A 22,753-nucleotide genomic window follows, 5' to 3' on the forward strand; every position below is an offset into this window, starting at 1 on the left:
ATTTTTCATTTTTGGGCTAATTAAAATCCTTATAGTGCGATTATTCAATATATAGTGCTCTTACCTTTTTCTGTGGCTTAGTTTCTTTAAAAAACGCACTTTTATAATATGTTAATTACCTCGCTACCAGCAAGTAGGGCGGTTACTTGCTGGTAGCCGCCGCATCCTCCTTTAAAAAAAACACCCCCTCCTCCTGTTGATTGACAGGGCCAGTGAGCGCTCTCCTCCTCCGGCTGGCCCTGTCTGCAATTCAAATCCCGCGCCTGCGCCTTACGTGTCTTCATTCGGCGCAGGCGCTCTGAGAGAAGGACGCTCGCTTCCTCAGCACTTCCTCAGTGCGCCTGCGCCGATGAAGTCTTCTCTTTCGGGTTTAGAGGTGACGTTATCGGCGCAATAATACAGAATGCATAGTACAATAGCACTGGAGGGGTTAAAAAAATGAAAAAATAATTTAACTCACCTTAATCCACTTTCTCACGCAGCCCGGCTTCTCTTCTGTCTTCTTCTTTGCTGTGTACAGAAAAAGGACCTGTGGTGACGTCACTCCGGTCATCACATGGTCCATCACATGATCTTTTACCATGGTGATGGATCATGTGATGGACCATCTGATGACCGGAGTGACGTCACCACAGGTCCTTTTCATGTACACAGCAAAGAAGAAGACAGAAGAGATGCCGGGCTGCGCGAGCAAGTGGATTAAGGTGAGTTAAATTATTTTTATTTATTTTTTTTAACCCCTCCAGCGCTATTGTACTATGCATTCTGTATTAAGAATACTATTATTTTCCCTTATAACCATGTTATAAGGGAAAATAATAATGATCGGGTCTCCATCCCGATCGTCTCCTAGCAACCGTGCGTGAAAATCGCACCGCATCCGCACTTGCTTGCGGATGCTTGCAATTTTCACGCAGCCCCATTCACTTCTATGGGGCCTGCGTTGCGTGATAAACGCACAATATAGAGCATGCTGCGATTTTCACGCAAAGCATAAGTGATGCGTGAAAATCACCGCTCATGTGCACAGCCCCATAGAAATGAATGGGTCCGGATTCAGTGCGGGTGCAATGCGTTCACCTCACGCATTGCACCCGCGCGGAAAACTCGCCCGTGTGAAAGGGACCTAAGGGTTAAGTGGGGACAATTGGCTTCTACCTCACAGGGTTTTCTTTTTTTGCCTCTCTCTGGATCAACTTGCAGGATAACAGGCTGAACTGGATGGACAGATGTCTTCTTTCGGCCTTATAAACTGTTACTATGTTAGTAATACAGGCAAGACAACAAAGAATAAATGTCAGCCAGCCCCTAGCATAAACTAGACGGATGACTGACAGTGCGTGTTATTAGTGGCTTTTTACACATTTCAAACATTTTATTAGTAATAGATGGCAACAAGCTGAACAAACATACAGTTCGGGCTGACCTGACACTAGAAAAGTCTACTATAAATGCTCACATCACTGACATTTAGTGATTATGTAAGAACATCTAAGGTAAAGGCTACATGGAGAGGCCATAACAAAGCTGAAACCTGCGCCGTCAGTACCTTATTCCCTAAGTGACCGAGCAATTTGTTTTTCATTGTCGCCTTCCAAGAGCTATAATTTTTTTACTTTTCCGTCAATATAGTCATATGAGGGCTTGTTTTCTGTGGTTTTAGTTTTTAATGGTGCCATTTTGAGGTACACATAACTACTGTTTACTGATTATCGGTAACTTTTATGAACTCTCTTTAGGGGGACAGAGTTTTTGTCATAAATTTTTGCGGCACAAATAACAATTTTATTCTCTGGATCAGTATGATTACAGAGATACCAACATACTTGTAGTTATCATGGTTACCATTTTGGGTTACAAAACACTTTTTGATCGCTTTTTACGGTATTAATTAAAAAAAAAAAAATTTTGTGGCAAGCAAAAAACAGCAATATTGGCATTCTATTATTATTATTTTTTTTTACTGAGATTGCTGTATGGGATAAATTACATGATAACTGGGTAATGCAGGTAGTTATGGACACAGTGATGCCAAATATGCGTTGAGGATTTTATTTTTGCAATTTTCTCCATTGAAAAGTTTTCTTTTCCAATGGAAAAAGATGTATTTTTGCAACTTGGAGATTTTTAATCTAATAAAACTTTATTTAACTTTTTCAACCATTTCTTAGTCCCACAAGGGGACTTTAACAGGCAATCAAAATCGCTTCTATGATATATGCTTATGCAGTACAGAGTATTATAGTGTCAGTGCTATACTGACAACCACCAGCAGGCTGCGCCAGAAAGTTGGAGCCTGATAGGGATACAATGCAGGCAAGCCTGGGTCCTGGCTCTAGACTGCCATACATGGGAGACAGAGGGAGCCCCCTCTCTCTAAACCACTTCGGTCAATAATGACTCTGGCATCCAAAGGGTTAAAAGGCCCGGCTTGAGGTTTCTGCCATTCCGGGACATTAGAGCACAAGCCCAGTGAGAGTTGAGCCTCAGCTCTAGACGTGTACAGAGCTCAGAATAGGTCATCATAAAAAGGACGCGGCCAAACCTAAGGCCCCTTAGTGACTGCTGTAAAAAGGCATATTGGCGGACATTAAGGTGTACATTTATTAAGACCAGCGTTTTGGACGCCAGTCTTAATAAGTCCTATACCAGGCGGTGGATGTGCCAGAGTTTTGAAGAGGCTCAGGCCTCTACATAACTTTAGCGGATCCACCACCGCTTCTATTGGTAAGACAGCTTCCTTGCTGTCTTAAATTTTAGACCATTTTCTACGCCTAAAACAGGTGTACAAAATGGTAAATGAGACGGGCTTGCTGGCCCGTCCCTTTCCTTGTCCATGGCCCACGTTTTTAGACCTGGCGTGATCGGGGAGAAGTCGCAGATTGTAGCACAAAGGACATTTGCGCTGCAATCTGCGCTACAAATACGCCAAATTTAGGCAGATTTCTGTTTAATAAATGATCCCGAGGGTTTAAATCACATAAATGTCACAGTGAACCTGGACGTTTAAGAGTTACAGTCTGTATATTGGTTAGCATGGTGTACCGGTTTCATGATACTGATGACCTATCCACCCCCGAAAATCAGCTGTTTGAAGACCCTGCGGTGCTCATGAGAGTGCTGCACTGCAATGGCCGTGCAGGGCAATTACAGCTGTTAGTTCCATTCACTTAAAAGGAAGTGGAAGCAGTAATTACCCTCTGCCATCGCTACAATGTAGACAGTGTGCAGTTAAGCACTGAATAGCACTGAATTAATATGAGCACCATAGCCTCTTTAAAACAGCGGGGGTTCTGGGAGTTGTACTCCACCAGTCTGATACCGATGACCTGTCCTGAGGGTAGGTCATCAATATCATAAAACTGGTAAATCTTTTAACCCCTTCAGGACACAGCCTTTCACCTTAAGGACCAGGCCATTTTTTGCAAATCTGACCAGTGTCACTTTAAGTGCTGATAACTTTAAAACGCTTTGACTTATCCAGGCCATTCTGAGATAGTTCTTTCGTCACATATTGTACTTCATGACACTGGTAAAATGAAGTTAAAAAAAATCATTTTTATTTATAAAAAAATACCAAATACTAATACATAGTAATACATAGTAATACTTCCAAAAATAGTTATTACTTTAGATTCCCCATATGTCTACTTCATGTTTGGATCATTTTGGGAATGATCTTTTATTTTTTGGGGATATTACAAGGCTTAGGCCTCTTTCAGACGGGCGTTGCGGGAAAATGCGTGGGTGCGTTACGGGAACACCCGCGTTTTTTCCGCGCGAGTGCAAAACATTGTAATGCGTTTTGCACTCGCGTGAGAAAAATCACGCATGTTTGGTACCCAAAGCCGAACTTCTTCACAGAAGTTCGGGCTTGGGATCGGTGTTCTGTAGATTGTATTATTTTCCCTTATAACATGGTTATAAGGGAAAATAATAGCATTCTGAATACAGAATGCATAGTACAATAGGGCTGGAGGGGTTAAAAATAAAAATAAAAAAATGTAACTCACCTTAGTCCACTTGATCGCGGAGCCCGGCATCTCCTTCTGTCTCCTTTGCTGAACAGGACCTGTGGTGACGTCACTCCGATCATCACATGATCCATCACCATGGTAAAAGATCATGTGATGGATCATGTGATGGATCATGTGATGAACGGAGTGACGTCACCACAGGTCCTGTTGCTGCACAGCTAAGATGAAGACAGAAGAAGATGCCGGGCTCCGCGATCAAGTGGATTAATGTGAGTTAAATTATTTTATTTATTTATTTAACCCCTCCAGCGCTATTTTACTATGCATTCTGTATTCAGAATGCTATTATTTTCCCTTATAACCATGTTATAAGGGAAAATAATAATGATCGGGTCTCCATCCCGATTGTCTCCTAGCAACCGTGCATGAAAATCGCACCGCATCCGCACTTGCTTGCGGATGCTTGCGATTTTCACGCAACCCCATTCACTTCTATGGGGCCTGCGTTGCGTGAAAAACGCTGAATATAGAGCATGCTGCGATTTTCACGCAACGCACAAGTGATGCGTGAAAATCACCGCTCATGTGAACAGCCCCATAGAAATGAATGGGTCGGAATTCAGTGCGGGTGCAATGAGTTCAACTCACGCACCGCATCCGCGCGGAATACTCGCCCGTGTGAAAGGGGCCTTAGAAGTTTAAAAGCAAATCTTTAAATTTTTCAGAAATTTTCAAAAACCCAATTTTTAGGGACCAGTTCAGGTCTGAAGTCACTTTGCGAGGCTTACATAATAGAAACCACCCAAAAATGACCCCATTCTATAAACTACACCCCTCAAGGTATTCAAAACTGATTTTACAAACTTTGTTAACCCTTTAGGTGTTCCACAAGAATTAATGGAAAATTGGCAGATTTTCCATTTTAATAATTTTTTTCCAGTTACAAAGCAAGGGTTAACAGCCAAACCAAACTCAATATTTATGGCCCTGATTCTGTAGTTTACAGAAACACCTCATATGTGGTCGTAAACCGCTGTACGGGCATACGGCAGGGCGCAGAAGAAAAAGGAATGCCATACGGTTTTTGGAAGCCAGATTTTGCTGGACTGGTATTTTTGACACCATGTCCTATTTGAAGCCCCCCTGATGCACCCCTAGAGTAGAAACTTCATAAAAGTGACCCCCATCTAAGAAACTACACCCCTCAAGGTATTCAAAACAGATTTTACAAACGTCGTTAACCCTTTAGGTGTTCCACAAGAGTTATTGGCAAATGGAGATGAAATTTCTGAATTTTAATTTTTTGCCAAATTTTCCATTTTAATCCATTTTTTTTTAGTAACAAAGCAAGGGTTAACAGCCAAACAAAACTCAATATTTATGGCCCTGATTCTGTAGTTTACAGAAACACCCCATATGTGGTCGTAAACCGCTGTACGGGCACACGGCAAGGTGCAGAAGAAAAGGAATGCCAGATTTTGCTGGACTGTTTTTTTTGACACCATGTCCTATTTGAAGCCCCCCTGATGCACCCCTAGAGTAGAAACTCCAAAAAAGTGACCCCATTTTAGAAACTACGGGATAGGGTGGCAGTATTGTTGGTTCTAGTTTAGGGTACATATGATTTTTGGTTGCTCTATATTACACTTTTTGTGAGGCAAAATGACAAGAAATAGCTGTTTTGGCACCGTTTTTATTTTTTGTTACCGTATTTATCGGCGTATAACACGCACAGGCGTATAACACGCACCTTCATTTTAAGAGGGAAATTTCAGGAAAAAAATTAAAATGCTGTATGGGGGCGGGGGCCACAGGGAGACGTTATATTGTATGGGGGCGGGGGCCACAGGGTGACGTTATACTGTATGGGGGCAGGGGCCACAGGGTGACATTATACTGTGCGGGGGCAGCCGCTTGGTGACGTTATACTGTATGGGGCACTAGGGCAGCCCCAAGGTGACGTTATACTGTATGGGGGCAAGAGGGAGACGTTAGTATGGGGAAGTCCCTGTCCACCCCCTATTCATGGAGGGTGAGTGGCTGGAAGTTGGAACCTGGCAGCACTCCTATTGACACTTCAATGCCAGGGAGAAGAAGCAGAGCGGCAGCCTGACAGCAGAGCATAGCTGACCCAGAGCAGTCACCACACACACTACCTGCTGGGCTATCTATCACGGCACAGGCTGCCACCATGTCAGGAGCTGATAACACTGCGGTAAGCAGCCCGGACTTGCTGCACCGGGCTGTGTATTAAAGGAAAACCCGGCGCAACCCTAGCCCTGCTACCTGCCCGCAGGGCTAAGCTGCCTGCACAAACTACCTGCCCGGCGCCCGGAACTGCATGTCCCGGGCGTCGGGCGATAGGAATTCCACACCCCTGTAACATTATATCGGCGTATAACACGCATACATCATTTGCCCCCTATTTTCAGGGGGAAAAAGTGCGTGTTATACGCCGATAAATACGGTATTTACAACATTCATCTGACAGGTTAGATAATGTGATATTTTTATAGACCAGGTTGTTACGGATGCGGCGATACCTAATATGTATACTTTTTTTTATTTATGTAAGTTTTACACAATGATTTCTTTTTTGAAACAAAAAAAAAAAATTTTTTGTGTTTCCATAGTCTGAGAGACATAATTTTTTCAGTTTTTGGACGACTACCTTGGGTAGGGTATGATTTTAGCGGGATGAGATGACTGTTTTATTGGCGTGTTACTTTTTGATCGCTTGCTAATAAACTTTTTGTGATGTAAGGTGACAAAAAAATTGCTTTTTTTACACCGTTTTTATTTTTTTACGGTATTCACCTGAGGGGTTAGGTCATGTGATATTTTTATAGAGCAAGTTATTACAGACGCTGAGATACCTAATATGTATACTTTTTTTTAAATTTATATAAGTTTTACACAATGATTTCATTTTTGAAGCAAAAAAAAATAATCATGTTTTAGTGTTTCCATAGTCTAAGAGGCATAATTTTTTTCAGTTTTTGGGCGATTACCTTGGGTAGGGTATGATTTTTGCGGGATGAGATGGCGGTTTGATTGGCACTATTTTGGGGTGCGTGTGACTTTTTTATCGCTTGCTATTACACTTTTTGTGATGTAAGGTGACAAAAAATTGTTTATTTATTTTAATTTTTACGGTGTTCATCTGAGGGGTTAGGTCATGTGATATTTTTATAGAGCTGGTCGATACGGACGCGGCAATACCAAATATGTATACTTTTTTTTATTTATGTAAGTTTTACACAATAACAGCTTTTTTAAAACAAAAAAAATGATGTTTTATTGTCTCCATATTCTGAGCAATAGTTTTTTTATTTTTTGGGCGATTGTCTCAGGTAGGGGCTCATTTTTTGCGGGATGAGGTGACGGTTAGATTGGTACTATTTTGGTGGGCAAACGCCTTTCTGATCGCTTGCTGTTGTACTTTTTGTGATGTAAGGTGACAAAAAAACGAGATTTTTGTATAACTTACCAGTAAAATCTCTTTCTCGCTCTTTCCTTGGGGGACACAGAAGACCTTGGTATAGCTCATCTCCATAGGAGGCGTGACACTAAGTGAAGACTGTTAAGCCCCTCCTCCACAGCTATACCCTCAGCCTGGAGAGAGAGACTGCCAGTTGCGTGTCCAAGCAGTGAGAAAAGGCAAAGTCCAACAAGGAACCAACAAGCCAACTACCCAACGGGTAACACAAACTCGGAAACCGTGTAGAGAAAAACAATGAATGGGTGGGTGCTGTGTCCCCCAAGGAAAGAGCGAGAAAGAGATTTTACTGGTAAGTTATACAAAAATCTCGTTTTCTCGCCCAGTTTCCTTGGGGGACACAGAAGACCTTGGGACGTTCAAAAGCAGTCCAAAAGGGGAGGGACCACAGCTCCAAGGCGAAGCACCCGAAGGTATCAAGGAACCGCCGCCTGCAGACCCAGGCGGACCAAGGCAGCATACGCCGAAGACCGAGTATGCACCCTGTAGAACTCTGTAAAGCGTGCAAGGAAGACCTGTGGCCGCCTTGCTCAAATGCATGGCCGAAGCCCAATGCCTCCGGCCCAGGAGGCACCGACCGCTCTGGTGAAATGAACGATGACAGCAAAGGCAGAATCCTGCCCTCGGTGCGGTAACCTCAGCAATAGCCAATCTGATAAAGCGGAGGAAAACCACCCTGGAGTCCGTCAACTCTAAGCGCGGATCTCCAGGAAACCCAAGAGACCGAACGTCGACAAGAGTCGGAGATCTCCAAGTAAAACCGGCAAGGCCCAAACAACGTCCAAATCGGTGAAGTGTTGAAGCGAAAGGCAACACCACCTTCAGAAGGAAGGAACGGGATGTAGAAACAGCCCTGTCCTGGGAAAAGACAGAAGGCTCAGAACAAAAAGGGGCCATTCAGGCACCCGTCAGAGACACGACTGATACGGAACCACAACCGTACAGGACAGAAGGGGTAGAGAGAACTTCTGTAACGGCTCCAAGGAAAAGATTGGAGCGCCGAGAGCTCAGTATGTAGTTCCCAGGGCGGTACCGAAGGACAGTACAGAGGAACCCAAGAGCCATTTCGAGTAAGAAGGTCTTGACAGGCCCAGAGGGCCGGGGAACGCTGGAAGAGGAAGAACAGCGCTGACACTTGACACCTCAAGTAAAGGAATCCCAGTCCCAGGTCCAGGCCGGACTGGAAAAAAGACAGAACCATGGGGAGAGAAAAAGTCAGAGTGGGGAATGCACAGCTTCCCACAGAACCCCAGACAAAAAAAACATAAGTCTTACGACAGATCCTGGACGAAATACAGCCAGGAGCGGACAGTAGCGAACCCGCTGGAGTCGCCTGGCAAGCGGGCGAAAACCCAATGTGATCAGGCGCAGACCAGTAACACGGGCAGAAATCGACAAAACTGGTCCCGTCGGCCCCCGAGCAACGTTGTCCCGTATCCACCCGAGTGGGGGAGCAGAAGGACAGACGGAACGGAACCAAAGGGTCCGCCCAGTATCCGCCAGATGCCAGGACAAGACAGGCTAAAGTCCATGCTGATGTAGCCATGTTCTACAGTCCCGGTGTGGGAGATCAAAGGACAATCTGGACCGAAAGGTAGTCCCCCCCAAGTTACCGAGAAGGTAAGTCTACAGCAGGACCATTGTCTTAGAATGGACCATGCAATCTGCACTCAGCGGGAGGACAGAACGCGGTAGACTCGGTAAATAGGCACAGCTAATACAGCCAGTGTGAACAAGGGAGACAGTACGAGGCCAAAAGGAACACCGGAACCATCCACATGAACAACCATGCTCTCCCCAGAGGGGAGGACAGTGAAGGAACAGCCTCTAAAGTCTGGCAGGGCAGAAGCCACATCGGAGTGATCTGTACCGAGCGGGAGCCAAACAGAGCCGGCGAGATAAGGTAGTCGAGACAGAGGCCGGCATAACACCCTCCAACCGAACGGAGGAGTGGGCAACAGGGAAGCCATAGGACAGCTCAAAAGCAGAACCCTGCTACACTGTGAGATGCCCGGTTCACCGCCTCGCAGAAGGCGAATACCCTGAAGAACCCAAGGTGGAGGTCCTCCGACCTGGGTAATCAAGCACCCAAGAGAATTTGGGTGACCTTCCCGAGAAAAGCGGCCCGCACCTGGTAGCAGATCAGACTGAAGCGTAGAGGCGCCAAGAGGAAGGACTCATACCACACTACATCCGAAGAGGAGGAAACTTGAGCAGGCAAGGGAACCGCAGTCCTGCCAGAGCCAACGAAGAATTCGAGGGGCGCTCCAGACAACAGCACTCTCGACCATGTGACCACTAGCGCAGGGAAGCAATACCGCGGAAGGACGAATGGGCACACATCTAGGAACCACGAACACTCCCTGGGATGAAGGGCCAACTAAATGAATGAGTACCACCCAGCTCCATGCAGCATAGAGCAAGTAGAGCCCGTCCGGGTCAGGTGGACAGAATGAACTCCTTAGAGACGAGTGCAAGGCTTGCGGCAAGCATCGTATCCCAAGAAAACAAAAGTATGCCGCAGGAGCAGATGAGGCATACGTACGAGCAGCCCGTAAGCAGTGAGAAGGCCAACCCACCTACAGGAGGAGAAGGCATACACGGCCCAAACAATGCACAAGAACGTCCGCTCACTGCAAAAAGGTTAATTCAGCGAAAAAGGGGGCTCGCCACAGAGTGCCACGGCATGTACGTAATTGCAAAGTGCAACCTGCAAGGGAGTTATGCACAAGCCTAGTATAGCATGCGATGGAACGCAAGCAGTCCGCCCCGAAAGGGGGGAAATTGTATCTGGCAAACTGCAGTCGGCAAGAGTGCAAAGGCCGGTCCCAAAAGGGAGTGATGCCTAAGGCCGTACCTACTTCAGAGAAGCAGGACATACCCTATAATCCAGCCGGAATGCAGGAGGTCCACCTAGTGAAAGGGGAACATGCACAGGGTTATCCTAGCATTAAGTGAGTGTGCAATAATACACCCAACACTGACTTAGCGAGAGTGCAACTACTCTGCCAATGAAGGGGGACATGTACAAGTCCAGCACAGCCATACAAGGACAGCCGTGAATCTCATGAGCGTGCCAAATTCTGCCCATGGAATGTGGGGTGGTCACGCACAAGGCCAGCACCGTATCCAATGGGAGTGCAAGCGTTCCACCCATGTTAGAGGGCCATGCTCATGGCCAGCAAGGTATCCGGTGAGAGTGTAGCATGCCGCCCAGAAAAAAAGGGGGGGTAATGCACATGGCCAGCATCTCATCCAGGGAGAGTGCGTGCACCCGCCATGTATGGGAGTCATACACATGGCCAGCAACGTACTGGTGAGAGACAAACACAGTCAGTGAGAATGTGTGTATGTCACCTGAGGAAGGAAGGGTTAGGGTCCAGCGAGAGTGCGTACACCGCAGCGAATCCAGCGAGAGTGCGTACACCGCCCACGGAAGAGGGGTCATGCATATGGCCGACAGCGGATCCAGCGAGAGTGCAAGCACCCCGCCATGTATGGGGTACATGCACATGGCCAGTAACGTACCTGCGAGAAAACAACCACAGACAGAGGGATGTATGTATGCTGCCTGAGTCATGCCTATGGCTGGCAGCGAAACCAGTGAGAGTGCAGCATAGTAACATAGTACATAAGTACATCATAGCCCATCAGAAAGAGTGCAGCGTTCCGCCTATGGAAGGGGGTCGTGCACATAGCCAGTACCGTATCCGGTGAGAGTGCAGTATTCCGCCTAAAAAGGGGGGTCATGCACATGATCGGCAACTAATCCAGTGAGAGCGCTGCGTTCCGCCCATGGAAGGGGGTCACGCGCATGGCCGACAGCGAATCCAGTGAGAGCGCTGCGTTCCGCCCATGGAAGGGGGTCACGCACATGGCCGGCAGTGAATCCAGCGAGAGTGCAGCGTTCCGCCTAGAGAAGGGGGTCGTGCACATGGCCGGCAGCAAATCCATAGAGAGTGCAGCATTCCGCCTATGGAAGGGGGTCGTGCACATGGCCAGCACCGTATCCGGTGAAGGTGCAGTATTCCGCCTAAAAGGGGGTCATGCACATGGCCAGCCGGCAGCCAGGGAGAGTGCAGTATCCCGCCTAGGAGGGGGGGGATGCACATGGCAGGCACCATAACTGGAGAGATGATGAATGCTGCCTACGGAAGGGCCGCATGCACTTGGCCAGCGCCGTATCCTGGAAGAGGGCAGGAAACCGCCTAAAAGGGGAAATGCCCTAGCAGCGACGCAGGTTGGGAGCGCAACACTATGCCGCCTGTGGAAAGAGGGCATGCAGACATGCAGCACTACTGATGAGGCTGCAGCGTCCTGCGCAGTCCAAAAGAAATCTGTTATTATATATATATATATATATATATATGTATTTATTATTATTTCTTTTTTTTTTTTTTAAAACACAGCCTCTCTGAGGCTAAAGGGGGGCCACCATATAGGGGCACAGATAGTCAGGAAAAAAGGGGGGCCAGCCATACAGGCCCATTGGGATCCGGCCTGTACCCAAAGGGTTAACATGGATCCGGCCTGGAGGGCGGCGCTGCGATCCCTTGGGGGCGGAGGAACCTCCCGGCGGGAAAAATTCGCGCCTGGAGAAGTTCCCGCCCCCTCCACCAGAGGCCGGAATTTTGCGGCCTAGTAGGCCGTGAAGCCGGGGTCTAAATTTGCGGCGCCCGGTATGTACCGCCGGGACCTGAGGCGGAGTGGCGCATCAAACCGGCCGCGGGTGCCCACCCCGCGGGCCGGTCGGAATTGCGGCCCAGCAGGCCGCGAAGCCTGGACCAAAATTTGCGGAGCCCCACCGACCGGCACCGACGGTCGGCCGGGGCGTGCTGGGCCTAGAAGTCAAGCCCAAAGCCGGCCACGGGAGCCCACCCCACCGGCCGGAAGAGTCAGGGGCCCAGAATGGCGGCTTGCTGGCCGCGGGAGCCCACCCCGCCGGCCGGAAGAGTCAGGGGCTCGGAATGGCGGCTTGCCGGCCGCGGGAGCCCACCCCGCCGGCCGGAAAAGTCAGGGACCCGGAATGGCGGCCTAGCAGGCCGCGGAGCCTGGGCTAAGATTTTTGCGGCGCCCGGCCGCACCGGAATACCAATGTCGGCCGGAGGCGAGGCCTTACTCCACAGCCGTCAGGAGCCTCAGGCCTGGAGCAACCTCCGGTAGGAGATGTAGGGGGGGACCCAGAGACCGGGTGCCTGTGCTGATAGAGAAATAAACTATGTTGCCGCTTCTGTAGCTGGCTGTGGAGACAGCCACTGGCTGCATGTCTATGGGAGCCAGGCAGGGGGGGGGGGGGGGGTAAGGCAGAAGGAGATTGCCGCTCTGCGGCACCCCAGGGGCCAGCATAGATCCAGCAGGGGACTAGAGGCCCAGTATGGGGGTCAGGCACGCAGGAGACCAGGGTGGGGGGGTGGGGGACGTAGGGCTGGAGAAGCCTCTCTCTTACCACAGCCGTCTTCACCCTTGGTCCATTCCAGCAGGGTCGCCCCTTCAGCTACTGGCACCGTAGTGGCAGGACGCTGGAAGAGGGACTTGGCGTGCGGGCGACCCTTACGCTGGCGGGATGTAGGGGAGCTGGGCTGCCCTGATCCACCTTGTCTTCTGTGGGGGAGGCAGCAGTGCGGGTGACCGGCACTGGCGCAGCTCAACCCCGGGAGAACAGAGAGGTCTAGTGCGTCTCTGTTATCCCTGATGATCTGGAACAAAAAGAAAAGAAAAAAGTAAAAATCTAAAATTTAAACAAGGAGAAACCAGCCCTGCAGAGCAGGGAGTGTCTTGCCTCCTTGGACACTAAGCAAAAACTGGCAGTCTCTCTCTCCAGGCTGAGGGTATAGCTGTGGAGGAGGGGCTTAACAGTCTTCACTTAGTGTCACGCCTCCTATGGAGATGAGCTATACCAAGGTCTTCTGTGTCCCCCAAGGAAACTGGGCGAGAAAATTGGTTTATTTCGCACAGTTTTTATTTTTTACGGTGTTCATCTGAGGGGTTATGTCATGTGATATGTTTATAGAGCCGGTCGATACGGACGCGGCGATACCTAATATGTATACTTTTTTATCCCCCTATTTTTTACCAATTTTTTTAAACTTTATTTGGGGAAAATGACGTTTTTGTTTATTTTTACTTGAAACTTAATTTTTTGGGGGGAAAACTTTATTTTTTCACTTTATTTTTTGTCCCACTTCGGGGGTCTAATCCTTTACAATGCATTCCAATACTTCTGTATCAGGCCTCTGAGATCCAGGGGGCTGTATCTCACAGGCTCGTCACCGGAAGGCAGCGCGATTCCTTCCTTAGGCATCGCGCTGCCTTCCATGCCATCGGGTCCTCCCTACAGCCGCACGGGGACCCGATGGCACCGCCGATCGCCGCCGCAAACCGCAAGTCTGAATTGACCTGCGGTTTGCGGCGATCGCCGACACGAGGGGGTCACGGGACCCCCCCTTGCATTTAGCCAAGGTGCCTGCTCAACGATTTGAGCAGGCACCGGGTTCCGATCACCGCCCGCTGGGCGGCGGTGATTGGAAATACACAGGACGTACCCGTACACCCTGTGTCCTTAAGTACCAGGACATCAGGACGTACCGGTACGCCCTGTGTCCTGAAGAGGTTAAAGGAAATGACCTATTGCTTAAAGACAATTTGCCAAAATCTCCCCCTTTACTTTTTGGTAGTTGGCCGCTTGATCGTCCGGCAAGTCGAAATACACTCGCTGGGAATCGGATGCCAGGAACGGAGCTACGACCTCAGCCCACTGGTCTCGGGTAGCCTCTCCCTGATTGCCACTTTCTCGTACATCGCCAGGTAGGTTTCGATGTCGCCTGCGGCGGTCATCTTAGGAATCGCGGAACGGACTGCTTTCCAGGCATCGTGGACGTTCAGGGTTGCTCCTGCTGTCTGCAAAGCCATCAAATGTTGTAGCAGAAAATTGTTGGTCTCCTGCTGATGCTTATTAGCCTCGCGTTGATGCAGGTTTGTCTCTCGCTGCTGCAGATTAGCCTCCATGAGGGCCTTCACAACAGCCTCCATTTTGTCGTGGGGCACTGGTTGTAATACAGCTGGTTTAATATAGAGAAAAAGAGGTTTTGTCCAGCTTGTGGTAATCCAAAGGCTTCTTTATTGAATATTTAAGTATAAAATCCAGGTACAGAAAGCAGAGTCTACATGTTTCGGGCACAATGCAATCTTAGCCCTTACTCATGACTCTACAAAAGTAACTCACAGTGTATTTGAAACAGTCATGAGTAAGGGCTAAGATTGCATTGTGCCCGAAACATGTAGACTCTGCTTTCTGTACCTGGATTTTATACTGAATATTCAATAAAGAAGCCTTTGGATTACCACAACCACAAGCTGGACAAAACCTCTTTTTCTCTATACTTCCGTATTTCTCCTGATTCGGGTGAAGGAGTTGTTCCGTGCTATAACAGTGGAATCCCTGGCAGGTGAGAGCTGCTCAAAATCTCTGTTTTCTTTAAAATAACAGCTGGTTTAATGTATGACATACAACCGTGCCTGGAAAAATGCAGAACCCAAAAATATCGGCGTTCATGCCAGCCTCACTGCTCTTGCCCGCATCCTCGGCCAATTGTGGGGATACGCTCTGGTAGAAAGGGTGTGCGGATGCAGTACAGAGGCAAATTACCAGTTCTTAAATCAAACTTCCGTGTTTATTCACACATAAACCAAAAACAAAACGTTACTTTGCAGTCTTGGTGTTAGTTCACACACACCTCCTAAGCTCCACTGTCAGACTGAGGTAATCCTCCTCACCTGGCAGTGCTTGCTGGTTTTTATGCCGGGCAAAACCCAGCCTGGAACATGGGGAGTAGTCACCCACCCAGCACTTTGACTACTCCCAGTAAGAGCCGCCCCGGATCAGCTATACAGCCATACTAAGTATTAAGGTGTCAAACAGCAACTGCTGCTGACACATAAAAACCGTCTCTTACTCCACCGAGGCCAGGAACCTCGGTGACACCTTGTACCTTCTTACACCATATATAGTTCAGTGATCTAATGGTAACTGCCCACAGATCACTGTTACCAGACATCTGTATATGACAAGCATGCAGAGAGGAGGCAGATTCCATCTTCTCTGCACTTTTCCAGTCTCTCTACACAGGAAAACCTCATGACGTCATCAATGCAAACACTGAATGCGGTATCAGCACATCTGCATCAGCGCTGTTTGCATTTTATTTTTTTCTGCAACAGGCAACAGTTTCTGTTCACTGCCAGAGTACAGGATTGGGCTGTCAGTGTGATGGCAGGGCATGCAGGAGCGTGCAGAGCCTTCAAACATATCATGTAAGGGTTGCAGGCACTGGGATTATGCCGTTAGCTGCTATTTTACATGGACTGGTCTGAAAGAAGTTAACAGAAGCCACTGGTCTGAGGGTCTGGTGTTGACATAGCCTCACCTTACAGCAGCACTCCCCCAATGATCAGAGATAGAGTGACTGTAAATATATGGCAGTTTTACAGACTGGCCCTCTGCATACTGCTGTATATTTACGAGACACTGTTGTGTAAGGGCTAAATCTGCATGTCAATGGGTTTTTGTAAGGCTCTGTGTACACAGCATTCGAGCCTTCCGTTAACAGCACATGTTCCCAGGGTATACCTCCCACTGAAGGCTGCACCTTGTCCACTGGGGCCTTCAGAAGACGGAGGTGCAGTGTACTGAACTTTCCTATACAGCTAAAAAAAAGGAATGCATATTGGCCTAACGGAGGCAAAAAGGTGAGCAGAACCCTATGGATACACTTTACATATATCAGATAGCTTTTACCGGGATATATGTCAAATGCTTAGCTCGGAGACAACATGCACTCAGCGTAAATGCAATTCTATTGTACTGCACTTTGTGGATTTTCCCGACAGCATCCCAAACATAACTGAATCTACAAAATGTATACAAAGGTGTTTAAGGGTGCTACTACCCTAAGCATCACAGCATTACCTGCACTGACTTTTCCAATAAAGCATTTTGGTTACTTCTGGTGTGGTCAGATAGCAGTAAAAGCTGTGCCTGGTAGTAATAATTCATTCCAAGATCACACCATATGTTGGCTGAGGGCTGTAACTTTAGTGCTCGACCATAACACCTGTAAATAGGAAGGAACAGGGGGTGCCAACTGATTATTTCGATTCTCAATATATTAAAGAAACCACAGATATTACTAAGTTCAGTCCACATCTAAGGTGTGTATGTATGTACCAGACTTACCCATAGATCTTCTATGAACAGGATCTATGTCTGTTTGGCATATAACTCACCAGTATGTGAGTAACCAGAGCCTAACATCTAATAAAGGGGTATCCCATTAGAAAAAAATGATGTTGTCATTTATTTATTTCATGCACTTATATAGCGCTATTATATTCCGCAGCGCTTTACAGACATCGGCATCCAACTGTCCTCAATGGGGCTCACTATCTAAGGGCCCTATCAGTATGTCTTTTGGAGTGTAGCAGGAAACCGGAGTACCCGGAGGAAACCCACGCAAACACGGGGAAAACATACAAACTCCATGCACATGTTGTTCTTGGTCAGATCCGAACCTAGGACCCCAGTGCTAAAAGTCACCAGTGCTAACCACTGAGCCAACGTGCTGCCCATAATGTGCTGAGGCTGCTGTTTAAACACAAAAAAACAGTACTCACCTCAGAGACCCCCCGTGCCGCTCCCATACCAACATTGCCCGGTCTTCCTTTACTCTCTGCTTCCTGGTCCAGTGACGATGTTCTGACTCAAGGGTGTGTGACCGTTGCAGTAAATCACCAGCTGTATCAGGTCACTGCGGCGGAGGTCACATGCCCCTGTGTCGGAACATCATCGCTGGAACAGGAAGCAGAGAGCGGCGGGAGCCTGGGCTCGTCAGAACAGGAGTAGCAGGGGAACTGTGATAGGAGTACTTTTTTTTTTTACATTTAAGCACCACCAACTGCTAGAAATCAAGTTCTTAATTCTTACCTTCCGCCAATTTCCAAGATCTCAGATTTATTCAGTAGCTTCTGACCTGTATTCTGCCCTACAAGAGCCCCTAGGACATTAACTCTGACTTTGGTGGGAGAGACCAGATGTAAGCAGGTGCAAGAATCTCCAAGAAGTTTCCACAGACATAAAAGGTCAGGACGCTGCTGAACAGCTCTGGAATATATAAAAGAAAAATAAGTTCTTATGAAAAATAAGCAATAAATCAAAATAAGCCTAAATCACGTGCTACACATGGTTTTACATGTTTAACTGAATATAGCAAAACGACAAACACAAGATGTGTAACCCTACGGTTGTCGAGGACAAAGGTGAAGAAACTGTAATCTGTGAATTTCTGAGAATATATGCTCTGCTTTAGTATGGTCACATAGAACAGCAAATAACTTCAAGTCTTTGGTTCCAACCTTGTCAAATATTCAAGAGCCTTTTCTATGAAATCTACAGCTTTGGCATCAAGGAAATCAGCAAGGGCGCCCTTGGCAAGCATAAGCTGACATTCACCGAGACCTGCAAAACACACAAGGCTGTGATTTAACCTTAGAGACGGCATGGTATACAAAGAAATAGCCCTGATACGAGGAAATAGTCTATTCACAGAGAAAATCATATCATCTGCTCTCCTAAATTTAGAGGCTAAAGAGTTTGGTGGTGAATACATCAACATACATCTGAACCTATAGGGCTACCTGGACGCGCTGCAGATTACGAGCCTTTTTTAATGCTGCAGTGTAATGCCGTACAGCAAAGTGAATGAGACCCCATGTCTTCATACAGAGATCCTACCTGTGTTCATTCAGCTTTGTGTGTACTGCACTGTATTCTAATAAATGGCCACTGTACAAAAAAGCACCTTTTTTTTGTCAGCCCTATTTCCTCATAGATAGCAGGATTTTGTGAGCAGGGCCGTCACTGTCTGATTTTTTTTCTCTACATGAACCCTCTGTTGCCGCTATAAAAATACAAATACAAACATACAATATAATCATTAATATGTTTTGACTGTAAGTCTCTGCAGATCATTTGAAGAAATTAAGCTCCAACCACTATAAGGGTATGACCACTTGGAGAGGTCATGTCGCGGTTGTGACGCAGCCATGCCGCAATTGTGTATCACGGGGCTGTATGAGCTGCAATTAAAGGGATTCTGTCATGACATTTTAGGCCTATAACCTAAACATATGGCCAGGTCCGTCCAAATAGCATAAAACCGAAACTGTACTTATTAAAGAGGACCTTTCACCGATCCTGACAATGTGAACTAAGTATACAGACATGGAGAGCGGCGCCCAGGGATCTCACTGCACTTACTATTATCCCTGGGCGCCGCTCCGTTCTCCCGTTATGCCCTCCGGTATCTTCGGTCACTAAGTTATGGTAGGCGGAGATTTCAGTCACTAAGTTATGGTAGGCGGAGTCTGCCCTTGTTCTGCTGTAGCGCTGGCCAATCGCAGCGCAGAGCTCACAGCCTGGGAGGTTCTCCGCCTAATCTCCGCCTACCATAACTTAGTGACCGAAGATACCGGAGGGCATAGCGGGAGAACGGAGCGGCGCCCAGGGATAATAGTAAGTGCAGTGAGATCTCCGGGCGCTGCTCTCCATGTCTGTATACTTAGTTCACAATGTCAGGATCGGTGAAAGGTCCTCTTTAAATGTGCCTGTGGCTCTATTAGCACATAAAACAGGTTTTATTAACCTGTCATTCACCTACCTAAGGTGCCCAAGGGGACTTCCCTTCATACTGGGTGCCCGGCTGCAGCCATCTCCGTCTGGTGCCCAGCGCCGCCTTCCCAGTTGAAATCGCCGCCTTCCTCACCTCAGCCATCGTCCGGTCCCTCAGGTTATGCCTAGTGCGCACGCGCGGGATCTGGCAGAGGGACCGGACGATTGCGGAGGCGGGGCTGAGGTGAGGAAGGTGGCGATTTCAACTGGGAAGGCGGCGCTGGGCACCAGACCGAGATGAGTGCAGCCGGGCACACTGTATGAAGCAATGTCCCCTTGGGCACCTTAGGTAGGTGAATGACAGGTTATAAAAACATGTTTTATGTGCTAATAGAGCCACAGGCACATTTAATAAGGACAGTTTCGGATTCATGCTATTTGGACGGACCTGGCTATATGTTTAGGGTATAGGCCTAAAATGTCATGACAGAATCCCTTTAAACTAATTAGGAACGCATTGTTTAGTCGGTCTGCATTGGTAATGTCTGCGCAGTACAGCAGGTTCCAAATGGCCATTAACAATGCAGACCGACTAAGGCTACTTTCACACTCGCGTTTGGTGCGGATCCGTCTTGTATCTGCACAGACGGCTCCGCATTGATAATGCAAACTCTTGTATCCGTTCATAACGGATCCGTTTGCATTATTCATTCAAAAAAAGGTCTAAGTCAAAACGGATCCGTCTTGACTTACATTGAAAGTCAATGGGGGACGGATCCGTTTTCAATTGCTACATATTGTGTCAGTGAAAATGGATCTGTCCCCATTGACTTACATTGTAAGTCAGGACCGATCCGTTTGGCTCTGCATCGTCAGGTGGACACCAAAACGCTGCAAGCTGCGTTTTAGTGTCCGCCTCAAAAGCGCAACGGAGACCAAACGCAGCCAAATTGATGCATTCTGAACGGATCCTTATCCATTCAGAATGCATTGAGGCTGAACTGATCCGTTGTGGGCCTCTTGTGAAAGCCCTGAAACGGATCTCACAAGCGGACCCAGAAACGCCAGTGTGAAAGTAGCCTAAACAGTGCAGTCCTAATTAGTTTCATGGGAAACTGTCACCAGCACCTTGGACTATTATCTGCAGTAACACATGAGTAGTATTACAGATAAAGAGTCCAGATTGCTATCTCTCATTCTCCCCGCGGTCAGCTGTGCTGAAATAAACATGCACAGAAGTCCTCTCCTTTATGTTAGTGCAGCACAGTAGTCTGGACTGTGTGTTTCAGTGCAGCTTTGAGCCCTGACAGCGGGGTAATAGGGGCAAATAGTAAAAAGACAGCAATCTGGACTTTTTATTTGCGGCACTACTCATCCAAGATTGTGGTGACAGACTCCCTTTAATTAGAGCTCACTGCATCTTGCACGGCTGCACAGAACTCAACGGCAGGACAGCTGCGACATGGCCAAGCCATATGCTCGTACTCTGAAGATATGAAATTAATCGGCACAGGATTATTAAACCTATTTAGATGGCACAGAAAGGAGGTGGGAATCCGTGTAAGAATCTGACAGCCAATGCAATGGTTACATTGATGGCTTGCACTGATGCTCAGGTCAGTGGGGGCCTTAGAGAGGGTATACTCTTGCTGACCATTCTTTATTTCCTATCCACAAAACAGATAAAAAAAAAGTGGTATTGCAAGGAATCTGACTGCTGGAACCCCCAATGATCTCCATTTGAATGGAGCGGTAATAAGCATTCACTACTATGGGACTGGGGAAGCACTGTCTACATCAGTCCTATTGAAGTGAATGGATAGATACAGTTGTCAGGAATTCTGGGAGTCCCAGCAGTCAGACCCCCAGCGACATTACAGTTATCACTTACCCTGAGTGATTAACGATGTTTATTGGATAACCCCTTTACGTGACTGTCTAATAAGATCTAGAGGGAACGCAACATCTGCCACTCATTACATTGACCACTCACAAACACAAAGAAATGACTGCTCACCCATCATTACAATACTAATATCAGCACGGTAAATGCTTTAAAATAAGCGTTTCGTAAACCTCCACTGAATTTTCAACATACATTTTCAACGTAAATGCACACGTTCAGGATCTAGGTGCAGACAATTTGTCCGCATCAGCTGGTGCGGATTTGTGGAGGATTCTACTCTCCACATTGAAGTGAATGGAGAAAATCCGGTCAGGTAAAAAAAAATTTATTGACATGCTGCGGATTGTAAAATCTGCATGGAAAAAATCTGCATCGTGTGCATGAGAATTTCAAATTCTCATAGAATACAATATACATAACCTACGGTGGGCATTTTCCGCACGCAATGATGATCGTGTGCATTTACCCTTTAATGTTTGGCATTAGTAGAAGTTACCTTTCAGTGCTGGCACATATTCTGCGGACTTCTGTATTATATGCTGGTATTCAGTTACTGCTTCTGCATAGGTGCCCAGGATCTGTTTGATCGATGCAATTTTGTATGCACTATAGATTGAGTCAGGATTCAGTTCGCTGGCTTTCATAAAGGATTTGAGCGCGGTAGAATAGCCCCCTCTACTCAGATACGCTTCTCCTAAGCACTCCCAGCAGTTGGGGTCCTTGGGATCGGCCCTCAGAGCAGCATGCAAGCTAAATCATCAAAGGAATAACCAATGTGTCAGATAGATGGCTGAAAACAAATGGATTAGTTCAGTTCATTATGAAATTTCAGTAAGAATCAAAGGCCGAACTGTAAATGCCCGTGCACCGAGCAGTCAATGCGGCCCTTACCAGCAGCCCATACTAAGTGCATGAATAAAGGGCAGAGTACATATGGCTCTGTTAGAGGTCAGACTCCATCCAACACAACAGGACTAAGGAAATATCAGTATTTCAGGCTTGTAGAGGTCAAGCATGCTGTGACGCTAGGGACTAAATGGAAACTGTGCACGCAATCAATAGCTCCCCATAGTCCTGCTGTATTAAAGCCAGCTGGTTTGAGAAATATGAAAGACATGCAGAAATGTTCAATTATAATTCAGTTTGTCAACTAGGCTTTCAAGGTGGTGAGTATCATTAGGTATGAACCTTCTTGTACATGATCTAAAATACCGTAGTGAGGCATTAATGCAAAAAAATTAATATAAGAAAGTTTTCTTTTTTTTTTATGAACCCAACCATGACCGGGGGTGTTTTAGGCCTTCATGACAAGTATGTTCCCTGCTTAGTCATGCAGAGTTAGCAGTCAGTCACTGATAGGAATGACCACATGACTCCTAAGGGTAGTCCGATATCTAAAATATCCCCCCCGAATGCCCGGGCTCCTTGTATGGATTATACTCCTCTGCTCCATGGCACCCGCGTCACTCCGGATCTCTGCACGGCCGCCACCGCATCTCCCCGTCACTCGGATCAAAACATCCGGGGATGGGGTCGCTGCAGCCAATAGCAGGCCGCGATGGTGACCAGCCTCAAGGGGGCTCATCCTTTAAATTAATAAATTACAAGTTTTACTGAATCTTTCCCTATAAAACTTTAGATCAGTCGGCTCAGCTCATCCTGCCTGCAGATTACACAGAATTTTCATGATGCAGCTTCTGTACATGGAT

At 47.2% G+C, this 22,753-nt stretch overlaps 1 protein-coding gene across 2 annotated transcripts in view; it reads right to left on the bottom strand.

The window, feature by feature from the left end:
- The window catches only part of TTC37 (tetratricopeptide repeat domain 37), a 188,960-nt gene that overhangs the window by 98,925 nt on the left and 67,282 nt on the right, over positions 1-22,753 (bottom strand). For both annotated transcript variants that reach the window (XM_040421551.1, XM_040421552.1), the window contains exons 17-20: positions 21,541-21,794; positions 17,884-17,986; positions 17,456-17,632; positions 16,442-16,586 (exon numbers count right to left, since the gene is read on the bottom strand). In XM_040421551.1, coding sequence (XP_040277485.1) covers positions 16,442-16,586; positions 17,456-17,632; positions 17,884-17,986; positions 21,541-21,794 — 679 coding nt within the window. The remainder of the gene's footprint in view (positions 1-16,441; positions 16,587-17,455; positions 17,633-17,883; positions 17,987-21,540; positions 21,795-22,753) is intronic.

The sequence above is a fragment of the Bufo bufo genome, chromosome 2, assembly GCF_905171765.1.
Source record: "Bufo bufo chromosome 2, aBufBuf1.1, whole genome shotgun sequence".
NCBI classification, from domain to species: Eukaryota; Metazoa; Chordata; class Amphibia; order Anura; family Bufonidae; genus Bufo; species Bufo bufo.